Genomic DNA, 16,443 nt, shown 5'->3' on the forward strand with positions numbered 1-16,443 from the left:
CCGCCCTGTCTGGGAGGTGAGGAGCGCCTCTGCCCAGCCACCCTGTCTGGGAGGTGTACCCAACAGCTCCGAAGAGACAGCGACCATCAGGAGAGGGCCATGAGGACGATGGCGGTTTTGTTGAAGAGAAGGGAGGGAAGTGTGGGGAAAGGAAGGAGAGATCAGATTGTTGCTGTGTCTGTGTAGAAAGAGGTGGGCATAGGAGACTCCATTTTGTTCTGACTAGGAGAAATTCTTCTGCCTTGGGATGCTGTTGATCTATGGCCTTTCCCCCAGCCCCCTGCTCTATGATCTATGGCCTTTCCCCCAGCCCCCTGCTCTCTGAAACAGCTGTGTCAACTCAGGGTTAAATGGATTAAGGGCGGTGCAAGATGTGCTTTGTTAAACAGATGCTTGAAGGCAGCATGCTCTTTAAGAGTCATCACCACTCCCTAATCTCAAGTACCCAGGGACACAAACACTGCAGAAGGCCGCAGGGACCTCTGCCTAGGAAAACCAGAGACCTTTGTTCATGTGTTTATCTCCTGACCTTCTCTCCACTATCATCCTATGACCCTCCCATATCCCCCTCTCTGAAAAACACCCAAGAATCATCAATAAATACTTCATAAAAAAAAAATTTTTCTGGAATTCACATTTTAAAAGTAAAAAACCAAACAGGTGAATTTAACTTTTATTTAACTCAATATATCCAAAATACCAAATATCATTTCAATATATAATAAATATAAAATTACTAGACTATTTTACAGTTTTTGGCCTTATGGCTTTGAAACGTGGTGTGTAATTTAAGCTTATAGCACATCTCAATTTGGACTATCGCATTTCAAGGCTCGGTAGTCACCTGTCATTAATGGCTACTGTATTGGGCATTAAAAGTCTAAGAACTTGTCTTCTGTAGTTTTCCTACATAGGGAGATAATTTCTGGGCAGTCTGTTGTCAGTATATGGCCCTTTGAAAATGATGCCTAGTTGTTATTGATACAGAATAAATTGGCCATTGGGCATTTGGTACAAAAAAAAAAAAAAAAAAGCTTACTCTATACAGGCATTGGGGGCTAAGCAGTGAAAATAATCTAAGCACCTACACTAAAGGAGTTTATGTCAAAGTGACTGAAATACAAATAAACTAGGAGTTCTAACAGTGAGAAAAGCTTAGGGTTCTGGGAGTGGGGGAGTGATGAAAAAATGCGTATCATATGATAGGTGCACAATCAATACTTAAATGAATTTATGTGTTGTAAAAATGATCAATAAATTGAATCAACAACACACCAGGCCCCTTCCTGCCACAGAATAAAAAAAAAAAAAAAAAAAAACAACAACAAAACAAAACAAAAAACAGTCAAAACAGTCAGGAGGTTTCTTGAGTCTCCTGATATCATCAGCTCGATGAAATGGTACAGGTCTCAGGTGACACTGGACGGGAGGTGTTTGTCGTCTCAGAAAATCATCAACTGGAGAAGGTGGAACAGGTACCAGAAGACACTCGGGAGGTGTCTTGAGGCTCAGAGAATCATCAACTGGAGAAGGTGGAAGGGGTGCGAAAAAACACTCAGGAGGTTCCTTGGGTCTCCTAAAATCATCAGCTTGAGGAAATGCTACAGGTCCCAGGCGACGCTCAATGGGAGGTGCCTGTGGTGTGAGAAAATCATCAACTGGAGAAGGTGGAAGGGGTACCAGAAGACACTCGGGAAGTGTCTTCAGGCTCAGAGAATCATCAACTGGAGAAGGTGGAAGGGGTGCGGAAAGACACTCGGGAGGTTCCTTGGGTCTCCTAAAATCATCAGCTCAAGGAAATGCTACAGGTCCCAGGCGACGACGCTTGATGGGAGGTGCCTGTGGTGTGAGAAAATCATCAACTGGAGGTGGAAGGGGTACCAGAAGACACTCGGGAGGCGTCTTCAGGCTCAGAGAATCATCAACTGGAGAAGGTGGAAGGCGTGCAAAAAAACAGTCAGGAGGTTCCTTGGGTCTCCTAAAATCATCAGCTCGAGGAAATGCTACAGGTCCCAGGCGACGACGCTTGATGGGAGGTGCCTGTGGTGTGAGAAAATCATCAACTGGAGGTGGAAGGGGTACCAGAAGACACTCGGGAGGTGTCTTCAGGCTCAGAGAATCATCAACTGGAGAAGGTGGAAGGCGTGCAAAAAAACAGTCAGGAGGTTCCTTAGGTCTCCTAAAATCATCAGCTCGAGGAAATGCTACAGGTCCCAGGCGACGACGCTTGATGGGAGGTGCCTGTGGTGTGAGAAAATCATCAACTGGAGGTGGAAGGGGTACCAGAAGACACTCGGGAGGTGTCTTGAGGCTCAGAGAATCATCAACTGGAGAAGGTGGAAGTGGTACGAAAAAACAGTCGGGAGGTTCCTTGGGTCTCCTAAGATCATCAGCTCGAGGAAATGCTACAGGTCCCAGGCGACGACGCTTGATGGGAGGTGCCTGTGGTGTGAGAAAATCATCAACTGGAGGTGGAAGGGGTACCAGAAGACACTCGGGAGGTGTCTTCAGGCTCAGAGAATCATCAACTGGAGAAGGTGGAAGGCGTGCAAAAAAACAGTCAGGAGGTTCCTTGGGTCTCCTAAAATCATCAGCTCGAGGAAATGCTACAGGTCCCAGGCGACGACGCTTGATGGGAGGTGCCTGTGGTGTGAGAAAATCATCAACTGGAGAAGGTGGGAGGGGTACCAGAAGACATTCGGGAGGTGTCTTGAGGCTCAGAGAATCATCAACTGGAGAAGGTGGAAGGCGTGCAAAAAAACAGTCAGGAGGTTCCTTGGGTCTCCTAAAATCATCAGCTCGAGGAAATGCTACAGGTCCCAGGCGATGACGCTTGATGGGAGGTGCCTGTGGTGTGAGAAAATCATCAACTGGAGAAGGTGGAAGGGGTACCAGAAGACACTCGGGAGGTGTCTTGAGGCTCAGAGAATCATCAACTGGAGAAGGGGAAATTGGTATGAAAAGACCCTCGGGAGGTGTCTTGAGTCTCGGAAAATCATCAGCTCGAGGAAGTGGATCAGGTCCCAGGGCACACTCGTCTTGAGGTGTCTCTCTTCTCAGAAAATCATCAGTTGTAGAATGTGGTTGAGGTCCTAGTGGACACTGTAGTCGAGAAAGAGTCAGCGGTCTCAGACATCCTTTAACTGATGGACGTGGTTGACCTCTTAGATCACACTGAATAGGAGGAGGTGGCTTGCGGCCTATCCTTTTTCTTAAAGTTTCAGCCGGGAGGTAGGGCCGGTAGCGCAATCCTGAGGAATGATGGTGCTCCACTGCCACCATCCTGACCTGTAGGGCCAAAGGAGGAAATATTCACACATATTCATTTGATGGACAAAATTACCACCACCAACACAGGCTGCATCTTCTGTTGCTGGTGATAGATTTTTGCACCTTTCCACCCTCCAGGTTTCAAAATAGCAGTATCAGTGTCATAATATCACCCTTCCACTGAGTACTGCCCACAGCTGGGGAGTAAAGAAAAGTCATTGGGACACACTGTTGTCTCCACATGCCACTGTGTCTGTTTGCAAATGTAGGCAGGCTGGGGTCCTGCCCCAGGGAAGACAGAGTCATGACAGATTCATAACAGATTAACAAAGAAGCATGTTTGAGACACAGGAGTGTCTATCTCTATCCTCATTCCTCCCTCACAGCCATCACCAGAGCATGTTTCTTGCACCAGGTCAACAGAGAGTAAGAGAGGCATGAAAAGCCCATTGTCCACACATGTTGCAGCTTCTTTTTGGAGAATGTTTTCCAGGCCTTTTATGTTCTGTCTCTGATTCTCAGAACTCTGCAAGGTCAGTGTGACCACCCTGCTCCAAATCTAAGAAAACAGAGGTTTCCAGAGGAAGGAGAAATTGTGCCCAGGGTCACACAGCTTGCAAGAGGCACAGTGGAAGTAGATTCCAGCTCTGCCTGCGGGACCCTCTCATTTCCCCTCTGTTTCCCTTCTTGACAAAGGATCTTCTTCACTCTGGAGGTGCCACCCATGAGAACAAAGAGCTCTGGAGAGATGTGGATTCCTGAAGAGCTTCAGGGGAGCTGGGAGAGGGATTTCTGACAGAACAATCTTACCTCAAGAAGTCAGTTAGACATGGCTGTAATATTTCTTTTCACTCCCAGGTAATACCAAATTGTAAGTGCTCTAGGACATAAAGAATACTTTTTTCCGTGGAAAAATGAGTGAGAATTCTAAACAAAGCAAGTTTGAAAACTGTGTTTCACTTCAAGTGTACAAGTCCCATCATGTGTAATCATAGGACTCGGCAGCTTTTCAAGGTACAGAGGCCACAGAAGAACCAGCTTAGCTGAGCATCATTTAAGGCCTTCATTTGGAATTGTCCCTGTAGGTAATAAGTTACATTCACTCTTCACTAATTTACAGTCAGGGCCTATTTGCTATTACAAATATGGAACCTCTGACACTTAGAATATTAGATCAGGGGCCCCATTGGGTGGGTATGAAGGTGTTTTTGCACAACACGGTTACCAACAGGGATGGGACTGTGATGAACTATGGAATTGGCCTTGTCAAAGAGCATTCAAAATTGCACAAAGCACAAATTAATGTTAGATTAATGCGTTTTCACTATTTTCACTTCTGGGAATACAGCAGATATTTCAAACGTTAATCACCTACATTATAGCAGAATGCAAACAAAATCACAGCAAAAGAAAATCCCACATATTTCAGAAATGAGACCCCACAACATCTTGGGTAAGGTGGATCAGTCAGAGTTCACCGCGCCATGAGACCTACAGTACTGGAGGTCAGTGGTGCCTCCTCGTGTTATTTCTGGAAACAGAACAGTAAAAGCCCTTCAGCCCTCAGTCCCTGAGCTTTTATGGATTCTGGAGGTGCCACCAACGATGATCAGCTGGGAATGGAGAAGCCTGAAAGCTCATGGAGAAGATTTTGCTTCTCAAGAAGTCGAGACAGAAAAGACACCACAGAACCCATAGAGCAGAGGCCAGGCCAGGAGAGGGCGTTGTTGGAAAAGACCAAAGTGTCCTGATATAAGAAGAGTGAAAACGTCCCCAGCATTTACCTTTGTCTTCTCTGTGTTTTCAGCTGGGACGCCGTTGCTGTTCCTCATGGGAACCGAATGAGGTCCTGAATCTGCTAAGGGCCAGAGAAGGGAATGGGGCTAAATCTGGCTTGCATGTTCTGTGCAGAATAAGAAACCCTCCACACCCTCCGCTGCCATCTCACTCTCTGCCACACAGGTCCCTTACCAGAGGCACAGGGTTTATTGACCACATGCCTCAGAGGACTCTGGAGCCCTCTGGAGCCTCATCCTTGAGGAAGATACCACAGAGCCCTGGTCCAGGGGTATTCTTAACTCTCAACAGGCTGTGAACAGGTCGGGCTCTAACCAGCTGGAAATGAGCTCTAAATCAGTACATATCAGAGGAAATCACTCATCATGTGAGCACAGACTCAAAATTAAAATAGGAACAGCCATGGTTGGAAGAATATCAATAAACCCTGGACAGGAACAGCACTCCTCCTCTTCTTCAAGCCATAGGGACATTTAAAATTCTGTGGATTCATAGTTAATCTAACTTTCATACCTGGCCAGGTATTATCAATACTTATGAACAGAAATGGACATAAAGAGATGAACAGTCATGAGAAAAGGTAAGAGCTACAGAAATTAACTGGAAAGTTTTAGGGTTACACTTGAAATGTTAGAGGAGTAGGATTACATAGAAATTTAACTTACTAATGGAGTTATATAGTTGGCAATAAACAACTTAAACAAAAAGAATGAAGGAAGTTCCAAAAAGTGTAAATAAATGCTTCTTTTCTTAAAGCAGATCTCAAGCTACAATATTGATCCATGAAGACACGGCCAGAAAATCTCTGCTCTCATCAGCACATGTGGCTCCCATTCTAAAGTGCTATTGTTGTTTTCTCAAGTGAAAGAAAAATAAATCCTTCATACTGAGTCAAGGTGGAAACGGGAGCTGGCCCATCTGCCTTCTAGGTTCATCTCCTCAGTTAAAAGTAACCAAGACATCAGGGTGGGGCAACGTCCACAGTCAGTGGAGCGGCCTGAGCTCCACCATTCACAGGGGACTAGCCAAGAGCCATTCAGCTCGGGCACCTGAGAAAAATAGGGTCCTGCCACCCAGCGAGACAACTGTTCTCTTTATAAGTGCTTGGAATTGTTTCCAGGAAACATAACAATCACTCCACCCGAGCCCTCATCCCCAAAAGGAGAAGCAAGGTGTGTGGATTGTGCAGCAGAAATTAAGCAGCTGCCTTCACAGCAAGCTCCTACCCATCGAGAAAGGGTTCTCTAGGCCCAGTCGTCCCTGGACTGGCTCCTGACTCATGTGTCTCTCTGGGACTCTCTTCTTTTGCCTCATTTGACACCTAGAAGACAGAGAAAGAATTGACTTGAAGAATTAAAACACCAAGTTCTTTACTAGATGCTCAAAGCTTTATCTCAAAACAAAAACATCCTTTAAAATGTCCATCACAATGACCTACCTGTGCTGCTTGTAGGCAGCCTTCCTCTCTGCCTTCCCCCTTTGCAAGGCTTGAGCACAGAGCTGTGGGGAGAAAAATACATCCATGTCCTGACCTGGCAGACTATGTCCAAAAGCAAGGAAAACAAACAAACTTACTGAGTTGGCAAGAGGCTTTCTTGCAGAAGGGGTGATCTGAAAAAGCCAACACATGAGAAATTGAATGTTGAGAGAGTCTAAGGGCCATGGCATCATCTGCATCAGCACTGAACTATCGTGCAACTGCGGGGAGGAAGCTCCTTACTTTGCATCTGTAGTAGTCCTCTGCCCGCCACCGCAACTCTTGCATGCGTTGAAACAGTTTCCTATGGATTACAATCACTTTCATCAGATAAAGCACCACTTTCAGGATGATTTTAAATAATCTGCCATGTTTCTGTTATCCTCACAACTGTACCCTTACACAATCTATCTATACCTAGAAAACGTATTTCAGATGGCTATAAGAGTACAGTCTGAGCCGGTCGCGGTGGCTGACGCCTGTAATCCCAGCACTATGGGAGGCCGAGGCCGGTGGATCACGAGGTCAGGAGATTGAGAACATCGTGGCTAATACGGTGAAACCCCATCTCTACTAAAAATAAAAAAATTAGCCGGGCCTGGTGGCAGGCACCTGTCATCCCAGCTACTCAGGAGGCTGAGGCAGGGGAATCACTTGAACCTGGGAGGCGGAGGTTACAGTGAGCCAAGATCACATCATTGCACTCCAGGCTGGGTGACAGAGCGAGACTCCACCTCAGAAAAAATAACAAAAACAAAAACAAAAACAGTACAGTCTGATCCAAACTGTTGCTGTATTGATTCCTCCTCTTTTGCTTACTGCCTGCTGACTTCTGAGTTGACAATTTCCTTCCCCATTCTCAGTATATCCCTAATTCATCCTTCATTGAGCATCTTTTATCATAAAGCTCTATTCTCTTTGTATTAATATCCTTGCCGTGTTTCACAGGGCAGAAACAGCTGGGCTTATAAACAGGCATAGTCCTTTTGAAGGATGTGGTTGATCCTACAACAACACACTTTCCTAAGGATGACAACAACTCACTCCACCCCTAGAATGGCTGGTAACCGAGTTTCCACACAGTCTAGCTGGCAATGGGGTCAGGAGACGTTTTGCTACTTCACATCTTTTGGTCACTGGTAAATCTTAAGGTACTTTGTTTTCTGTTTTGTCAACTCTCTCTCTCTCTCTCTGGATATGTCTTCTGACCATTTGTTTCTATTTCTGCATTTACTGGGTCTAAACATTCTACAAAGGTTAAAAACAACATTCCAATGGGGGTTTCCCAAGGGGGGGTTCCCAAGAGGGGGTGTTTCCCAAGAGGGTGGGGTTCAGTTTCTGAACTCAAGGTAGGTATGTATTTCTTTCATCTCCAATTTCCCATTCTCCTCTGCCTCTGATAGCTGCCTCTCATTTTCTGCTTGCTCACATTCTTTCATGTTTTGTTTCCTGAGATTAGAAGGGAGGGAAATGCACACACAAGATCCACCAGCCCATGTGGGATTCCCTCTGCCCTTCTGGCATCCGAAGGCTGTGATTCAAAGATCCCCCCTGCAACCTTCCCATAAATGAACCAACTGATTCTCACAACCAAAGGAAGAATTGACACCTCCCATTGAGGGACAAAGAAAAATCACACTCTGGCCTGCTGGCAAGTCACCTGTCATTTCCAGCTCATCTTCATAGTTCTATAGTTAGTCCTATTCTTTAGTAAATAAAGACTATTAAAAGCTTCTATGAGGTGCACTATGTGTGTCTCTGGGGTCAGTCTTGTTCTTGACACAGCGAAAGCTCATTTTAGTTCAGTGTGAAAAACCAGACCTCACCAACTCATCACAGCTAACTCCATCGGAAGCAGAGGATTGCTCCTCATCTGACTCCTCCTGTGGGAGGCCTGATTCTCAGTCAGAGGCTGATGCCGGAACTGAGACCATCAGCCATAGAGAGATCCTTCCAGAATATGGTGTCATTAACCCTGCAGTTCACTACTGCACTTTGCCATGATTCAGGACTGGAACTCTTGTCGTCGTCTTTAAAGATCCTGGTTGAGAGAAAAGGCAACCTGAATGCTGGGCACATCTATTGAATTAGAAATGATCGGAATGGCTCCTAAGTCAGGGTGTTATGTCCTGAAAATAGATGACAACTGCAAACCATCCACCCTGGTGTTGACTGACTGTAACAAGGTTCCGTTCACAGAGAGTGAGGGCAGAAAAAGGAAATGACCTAAAAAGGCAAGCTTGCTGTGTTGCCCTCACACCACTTGATTCATGGTCCTGATCCTAAGGACCTCACCTGATACTTGGTTTTATAGGAAGGATGTGTAAAATTCCCAGAACGCTAGGAGACAGGGACAAAAACACTTCAAAGAGAAAGTTAATAAACTTGTTTCTGACCACAGGGCATCCTTCAGCACATGCTCTCTGGAGTGGCCTCAAACAAGGAGTGTGTGGTGAGGTGCTGAGAATGCAATGGGAGCAGGGTCCTGTCCCCACGCTAAATGAGCTCACAGATTAATGCAAATGAGAAGCCAGTGAGGACCTCACTACTCCTGCTGTGCACTTGGGAACTACAAACACAAAACCTGACTCTGGAGGGAAGCTAAGGAAGCATTCTAATCTTGAGTTGGCATAAGTGCATCTGAAGCTTCCGATCTCCAATGAGAACAATGGGGAACACCAAACAGAATATAAAACCCATGATTAAATACATGAAATTGCTAACATGGCAGTAAACAGACATGAGGTCAAGATGGAGAAGGAAACCCAGGACGAAAGACATCCTCACATTTGGAACCCATTTCCCTGAGTTTCATTGCTGAATTCCAGAAGGGACTACTGAGATGCAAAGAAGCAGAGCAGCTTTTGCACACATGCATGCGATTAGATGAAAACCAAGTGGATTGAGGGTCTGCCAATGAAAGCGACCCGTACTGAAGTCCACTGGCTCTGGTTGAGACCCAGAAGAGTCACACATCAGAACAGAGGTGGATAGGAAATACCTGGCCTTTGTAGGGACTGAGCCTGCACTGACGACCTCAATTGCAGCCTGTATGGAGGACCCCTGACCATCCCCCAGAAGTAGACTCCCATCTCTTCTGCAGCAAGATAACATGCTACTAGGCCTCAATTCATTGCTAAATATTTTTTAACAAGTATCTCACATTTAACAAAAAAAAGATCAGTCATATGGCAGCAAAATACAATGTAATATGACCAAAACGTGAAAGACTGTGAAAATGAATCTGGAGGTGACCCAAGCATTGAATTCAACAATCCAGGCTGGGTGCGGTGGCTCACGCTGGGAGGCTGAGGCAGGCGGATCACCTGAGGTAAGGAGTTCAAGACTAGCCTGGCCAACATGGTGAACCCCTGTCTCTACTAAAAATACAAAAATTGGGCTGGGCACAGTGGCTCACGCCTGTAATCCCAGCACATTGGGAGCCCAAGGTGTGTGGATCATGACGTCAGGAGTTCTAGACCAGCCTGGCCAATATGGTGAAACCCCGCCTCTACTAAAAATACAAAAATTATCCAGGCATGGTGGCATATGCCTGTAGTCCCAGCTACTCAAGAGGCTAAGGGATAAGAATCGCTTGAACCTGGGAGGCGGAGGTTGCAGTGAGCCAAGATCACCCCACTGCACTCTAGCCTGGGTGACAGAGTGAGACTCTGTCTCAAAAAAAAAAAAAAAATTGGCTGAGTGTGGTGGCACACACCTGTAATCCAAGCTACTTGGGAGGCTGAGGCAGAATTGCTTCAACCTGAGAGGCAGAGGTTGCAGTGAGCCAAGATTGCACCATAGCACTCCAGCCTGGGCAACAGAGCGGGACTCTATCTCAAAATTAAAAAAAAAAAAAAAGGCTGGGTGTGGTGGCTCACACCTCTAATCCCAGCACTTTGGGAGGCTGAGGCAAGTGGATCACCTGAGGTCAGAAGTTCGAGACCAGCCTGAACAACATGGCAAAACCCCATCTCTAGTAAAAATACAAAAATTAGCTGGATGTGGTGGTGGGCTCCTGTAATCCCAGCTACTTGGGAGGCTGAGGCAGGAGAATTGCTTGAACCCGAAAGGCAGTGAGCTGAGATTGTGCCATTGCACTACAGCCTGGGCAACAAGAGCAAAGCTCCGTCTCAGGAAAAAAAAAAAAAAGAGAGAAAGGAAAACCAATGCCAGTACTAGCACCTCCTCTTCCCCCGAAAAAATTACAAACAAGAATGTAGGAAGGGAAAGGAATTATACAGATTAAACTAATCAAGCAGAAAGGACAAACTCAATTTTGAACCCACTGAATTTGCCACAAATATTGTAGAAAATATTCTCAAGGACTTTACAGTTGTCTACTTTGATTGGCACATGGTTCATACAACAGTATTTGTGTCAATGCACATCTTACTTTTTTTTGGCAGTCTTCCTATGTCCATTGATTTTGTAATGACTGTTGACATTCCTTGTCACCTTATGGACTTCAGCTCGAACTTTGGCTTCCATATGTCTCTGTGAAGTAAAGAGATCTTCCAGGCCAATTTTAATTCCTGGAAAGGAAGAAACCCTTTTCTTTGTGTGCATACAAATGGACCTCGGCCCTTGGTGAAAGTGAGGAGAGGAGAAGGTGAGAAACCTGAGGGCAAGAAGCTGTTCTTTCCCTTTCCAGGGCAAACTCATTTCCACACTATGGGGACTCCAACAGAGCCATACCTTCCTGGCTATGGCTATTGGACCTCCAGGCTTTCCGCTGTACATCCGTGGATCCGTCATGTACATTTTGTGACTTTAAGACAGTCTTGAGGAAAGACACCTAGGAAATAATAATTTAAGAATGATGGCTGGGCACGCTGGCTCATGCCTATAATCCCAGCACGTTGGGAGGCGGAGGCGGGTGGACCACGGGGTCAGGAGTTCAAGACCAGCCTGGCCAAGATGGTGAAACCCCGTCTCTACTAAAAATACCAAAATTAGCCGGGCATGGCAGCGGGCGCCTGTAATCCGAGCTACTCAGGAGGCTGAGACAGAGAACCATTTAAAGCCGGGAGGCGGAGGTTGCAGTGAGCCGAGATCACCAAGAGGTGGTGCATGCCTGTAATCCCAACTAGTCGGGAGGCTAAGGCAGGAGAATCACTTGAACCCAGGAGGAAAATGTTGTAGTGAGCTGAGATTGTGCCATTGCCCTCCAAACTGGGCAACAAGATTGAAACTCTGTCTCAAAAAAAAAAAAAAAAAAAAAAGCCAGGTGCGGTAGCTCACGCCTGTAATCCCAGCACTTTGGGAGGCTGAGGCAGGTGAATCACAAGGTCAAGAGATGGTGACCATCCTGGCCAACATGGTGAAACCCCGTCTCTACTAAAAATGCAAAAATTAGCTGAGCATGGTGGTGCATGCCTGTAGTCCCAGCTACTCGGGAGGCTGAGGCAGGAGAACTGCTTGAACCTGGGAAGCAGAGGTTGCAGTGAGCCAAGATCACACCACTGCACTCCAGCCTGGTGACAGAGTGAGACTCCGTCTCAAAAAAAAAAAAAAAAAGACATGAATATACTTCACACAACTGAACTGTACACTTCAACACGGTTAGATGGTAATTATCATGTTATAAGTATTTTACCACAGGTTAACATGTTTCACAACTTGAAAAGGAAGTAATTACCTTCAGCTCTCCGAGTTCTAGAATTTGTAACATTTCACCCCCTGCTCCTTCCTGATCTGCACTGGAGCATCTTCCTTCTATCCCTGCTCTACTCAGAGTCCACTTTCCCTTCCCTCACATCAGCTTCATTGAGGCTGGTTTGAACCTAACGCAAAACATTCTCAATAACGACTGAATTCCCACCAAGATTTCCATATTATCACAGTATGCTTTTAATCTTCTAAGATATTAAATATTTGTTCTCATCATAGCTAAAATGCAATGAAAATCTCATCTCAGATGTGGGTCAGATACCTATGAATCTCCTGAGGTAGTCATTGAAATAACTTTTTTTCTTTTTTTGAGACGGAGTGTCACTCTCACCCATGCTGAAGTGCAGTGGCACTACCTTGGCTCACGGCAACCTCCACCTCCCAGATTCAAGCGGTTCTTGTGCCTCAGCCTCCCAAGTAGCTGGGATTACGGGTGCCCGCTACCATGCCTGGCTAATTTTTGTCTTTTTAGTAGAGATGGGGTTTCACCATGTTGGCCCCTTTGGTCTTGAACTCCTGACCTCAAGTGATCCACCTGCCTCAGCCTCCCAAAGTGCTGGGATTACAGGCATGAGCCACCACACCTGGCCTGAAATAATATCTTTCAAATTCTTTGCAGAATTTGTTCTTTTCTGATTTCTGCACATAGGATAAAAAACAAAACATGTACTAGGATTTCGAGAGAAGCATGGGTAATCTAAAAAGATGAAAGAGCAACCACATCTATCCCACAGTTACTGCTAGATTTCATAGGAAAGGTAGCTGGCCCAGTTTGGAGCTAGGAGGAATGTCAAACACATGAAGAAATGAGAAGCAAGGAAATGCCATCATGCATGAATGCTTCATGGCACCCATGATGTCCCTGCTTAGGAGGTAGTGGTATAGATGACTAGATGATAAGGACAAAGATGAGAAGGTGTGAAGTTGTCCAAGTCCAACAGCTCAACTGAACTTTCCTAAATGGAATTTTTTAAAAGTGGTAAATTTAAAAACTTCCCCCAGCTCACGTGGTGGTTCACGCTTGTAATCCCAGCACTTTGGGAGGCTGAGGCGGGCGGATCATTTGAGGTCGGGTTTTGAGACTAGCCTGGCCAACATGGTAAAACCCCGACTCTACTAAAAATACAAAAATTAGCTGGGCATGGTGGTGGGCACCTGTAATCCCAGCTACTTGAGAGGCTGAGGCAGGGGAATCACTTGAAGCCAGGAGGTGGAGGTTGCAGTGAGCCAAGATCACACCATTATACTCCAGCCTGGGCAACACAGGGAGACTCGTCTTGGGGCTGGGAAAAAAAAAAAAAATCTTCCTCCAATTTATACCAAAAATTCCCTCTTCAGGACTAAGTGGCATAGAGAATGTTAAACGTTCCTCGATATCTTCATAACTCATATATTTTCTGTTTTCTACATATCTTGAAAGGCAGTGCCAAATGACGTGTAATTATCTAGGTGGTAAAACTGAAACATACTTCCTCTTCCCTTGAATATAAAAAAGCATTGTGGTATTAGTACTTTTATCTTGGATCATTGTTCAGAAGGAGGTTCAGCCCCCAGACAACCACATTTTTACTGCCATGAATGGCAAGAGAAAATGTAGAGCTCAACTTACCCAACGGAAAAAAGGCTCAAAAGACAAATTATGGCACAACTTAGCAGCCAAATTCTTACCAAGTACAGATTTTTGACATACTGATCTCTCTCCAGTTGCAACTGGGAACATGCACCTTGAATGATGTCATTCAAAGTTACCCTGCCCAGACACACTTTTCATTGATTCTCTGGAGGGCAGTTCTAAGAGATTCTCTGGGGCTTTCTCTGCATCATGAGATGCAGTGCAGTTCTGCCCTTCACCTTCTGGCAGTTTGTCACCTCATCCCTATGACCTCAGAGGAACTTTGTCTCAGGCCAATTGTTTGTTCCTTGAGCTCTTCCATTTCCCCTAAAAATCATTTGCTGCCCCTCTAAATGGCCTACATCTCCATCTATCTCCCTCTTCCCTCAGAAGAGGGTGCTCTTTAAGCATCAACCATCCAGCCCTTCTAGCAGTCTCATTTTTCAGCTGGTTCCCATGTTTATGCCTGTTCTATGTTTTTCTTCTCCTGTTAAGCTGTCTGTTGTCAGCTCATTTCTGCAGTGAATCTTCAGAGAGGAGACTGGAAGCTTTCCTTCCACCCTTATGGTAGAACTATAGAGCGGAAGAGTTTAGAAAGAATTTCCTATTTAAGTGATGAAACCTCATACTCCATTTCTGATAAATAACACTAAGGTTAAAAAAAGTTATTTTTGACCAAAAGCTCTGTTGACATTTTATTAAACAAACACCAACCTATTTAATTTTCATAATGTAAATGGCAGATATTTTCATAATTCTTATGCTAATAAATCATTTCCCTGATTTTTTGGGTAAAACCACATATTCATAATGAAGTCCAGAAACGTGAATTGTTTTAAATAATTTCTTCTTATTTGTGATTACAAGTATACCTCTACAGAAAGTTAGTATACTCACACAAAGGCTAGTTTTCCAGAGGAAAATAGCAAGTGTAGAAATTCCCAGAAACACAATAATGATAACTATCCAAGGAATTCCACAAAAGTCAGTCCCAGGATGAAAATGATCAGGTGGAGAATTGATAACCTGGAATAATAATAGTTGAAATAATGAAAAGGTCAATGACACTGACAATATTTCACTCAGAAAGAATCATCCTTAGAAACCGTCAACCTCCTCCAAAAGGTAACCACATCCCTCAGATATCACCGTGGGATTCCATTGCTACAAAAAAGAACAGAAGTTAGAAGTCTCGTGTTTTTCAGATGGCTGGTAGTGTTTTTAGGCATTGCAAATGTTGGGTGTCATCTTTCTTGGTATAAAGCAGGGATATCCAATCTTTTGGCTTCCCTGGCTATATTAAAAGAAGCAAAGTTGTCTTGAGCCACACATAACATACTAACATACACTAACACTAACAATAGCTGATGATCTAAAAAAATCTCCCTTTTTTTTTTTTTTTTTTTTGGAGACAGTGTTCCGGTCCGCTCAGTCGTCCAGGCTGGAGTGCAGTGGTGCAATCTCGGCTCACTGCAACCTCCAGCTCCTGGGCTCAAGCCATTCTCCTCCCTCAGCCTCCCGAGTAGCTGAGATTACAGGTCTCTGCCACCATGCCCGACTAATTTTTGTATTTTTAGTAGAGATGAGGTTTCACCATGTTGGCCAGGCTGGTCTCAAACTCCTGACAGGTGATCTGCCTGCCTCAGCCTCCCAAACTGCTGGAGGGAATACAGGTGTGAGCCACCGTGCCCAGCCATTTTTTTGCTTTTGTTTTTGTTTGTTGTTTGTTTTTGAGATGGGGTCTCACTCTGTCACCCAGGCTGGAGTGCAGTGGTGTGCTCTCGGCTCATTGCAACCTCTGCCTCTCAGGTTCAAGTGATTCTCCTGCCTCAGCCTCCTGAGTAGCTGGGAGTACAGGTGTCTGACAGTGCACTCAGCAAATTTTTGTATTTTTTGTGGAGATGGGGTTTTGCCATGTTGGCCAGGGTGGTCTCAAACTCCTGACCTCAGGTAATCTGCCCGCCTCAGCCTCCCAAAGTGCTGGGATTACAGGCAAGAGCCACTGCGCCTGGCCAAAATCTCATAATGTTTTAAGAAAGTTTACAAATTTGTGTTGAACTGCATTCAAAACTGTCCTGGGCCACATGCAGCCCATCACTCATGGGTAAGACAAGCTAAGTATAAAGTAATTATCTTATCTTTTCTTTTCTGTTTTGAGACAAAGTCTTGCTCTGTTACCCAGGCTAGATTGCAGTGGCATGATCTCAGGTCACTGCAACCTCTGCCTCCTGGGTTCAAGCGATTCTCCTGCCTCAGCCTACTGAGTAACTGGGATTACAGTTGCCTGCCACCGTGCTTGGCTAATTTTTGTATTTTTAGTAGAGACAGGGTTTCACCATCTTGGCCAGGCTGGTCTCCAACTCCTGACCTCTTGATCTACCTGCCTGGGCCTCCCAAAGTGCTGGGAATACAGGTGTGAGCCACTGGGCCTGGCCAGTAGTTATCTTTTCTTTAAAGTTATTTACTTGTTTTTTAAATTGATGTGTAACATTGGATGCATTTATTATATATCACATGATAAAAGAATCCCTCTAAATAATACTTCCCTCTTGGATTATGTGAATCTTTGTCATTTAAAGCTCAGCATAACTAAAAAAAAAAAAAAGAAAAAAAA

General features: G+C 45.0%; 1 protein-coding gene across 4 annotated transcripts; it reads right to left on the reverse strand.

The window, feature by feature from the left end:
* Positions 1–661: 661 nt before the first annotated feature.
* LOC100441451 (nuclear pore complex-interacting protein family member B4-like) lies at positions 662–15,225 on the reverse strand. 4 transcript variants are annotated; one of them, XM_054528802.2, is made up of 9 exons: positions 14,727–15,225; positions 11,243–11,342; positions 10,941–11,079; positions 6,788–6,848; positions 6,643–6,678; positions 6,506–6,567; positions 6,294–6,388; positions 5,055–5,128; positions 662–3,288 (listed from the first exon to the last, which is right to left on the reverse strand). In XM_054528802.2, exons 3-9 carry the CDS (start codon positions 11,033–11,035, stop codon positions 1,792–1,794), a joined length of 1,920 nt encoding a protein of 639 aa, XP_054384777.2. In that variant the 5' UTR covers positions 11,036–11,079; positions 11,243–11,342; positions 14,727–15,225; the 3' UTR covers positions 662–1,791. The 4 variants fall into 4 exon arrangements, with proteins under 4 accessions (XP_054384777.2, XP_054384778.2, XP_054384774.2 ...); XM_054528803.2 differs by having other exon boundaries at positions 5,055–5,125; positions 14,727–15,224; XM_054528799.2 differs by having other exon boundaries at positions 6,506–6,678; positions 14,727–15,224.
* Between the last annotated feature and the right edge of the window lie 1,218 nt (positions 15,226–16,443).

This window comes from Pongo abelii, chromosome 14 (assembly GCF_028885655.2).
Source record: "Pongo abelii isolate AG06213 chromosome 14, NHGRI_mPonAbe1-v2.0_pri, whole genome shotgun sequence".
In the NCBI taxonomy this organism is placed as follows: Eukaryota; Metazoa; Chordata; class Mammalia; order Primates; family Hominidae; genus Pongo; species Pongo abelii.

Coding starts and splice junctions, on each gene's coding strand:
- LOC100441451 (XM_054528799.2), bottom strand. CDS start 11,035: ATGGAAGCCAAAGTTCGAGCTGAAGTCCATAAGGTGACAAGGAATGTC. Junction 6,389..6,505: donor GCTGCCTACAAGCAGCACAG/GTAGGTCATTGT, acceptor TCTGTCTTCTAG/GTGTCAAATGAGGCAAAAGA. Junction 3,289..5,054: donor AAAACACAGAGAAGACAAAG/GTAAATGCTGGG, acceptor TTGGCCCTACAG/GTCAGGATGGTGGCAGTGGA.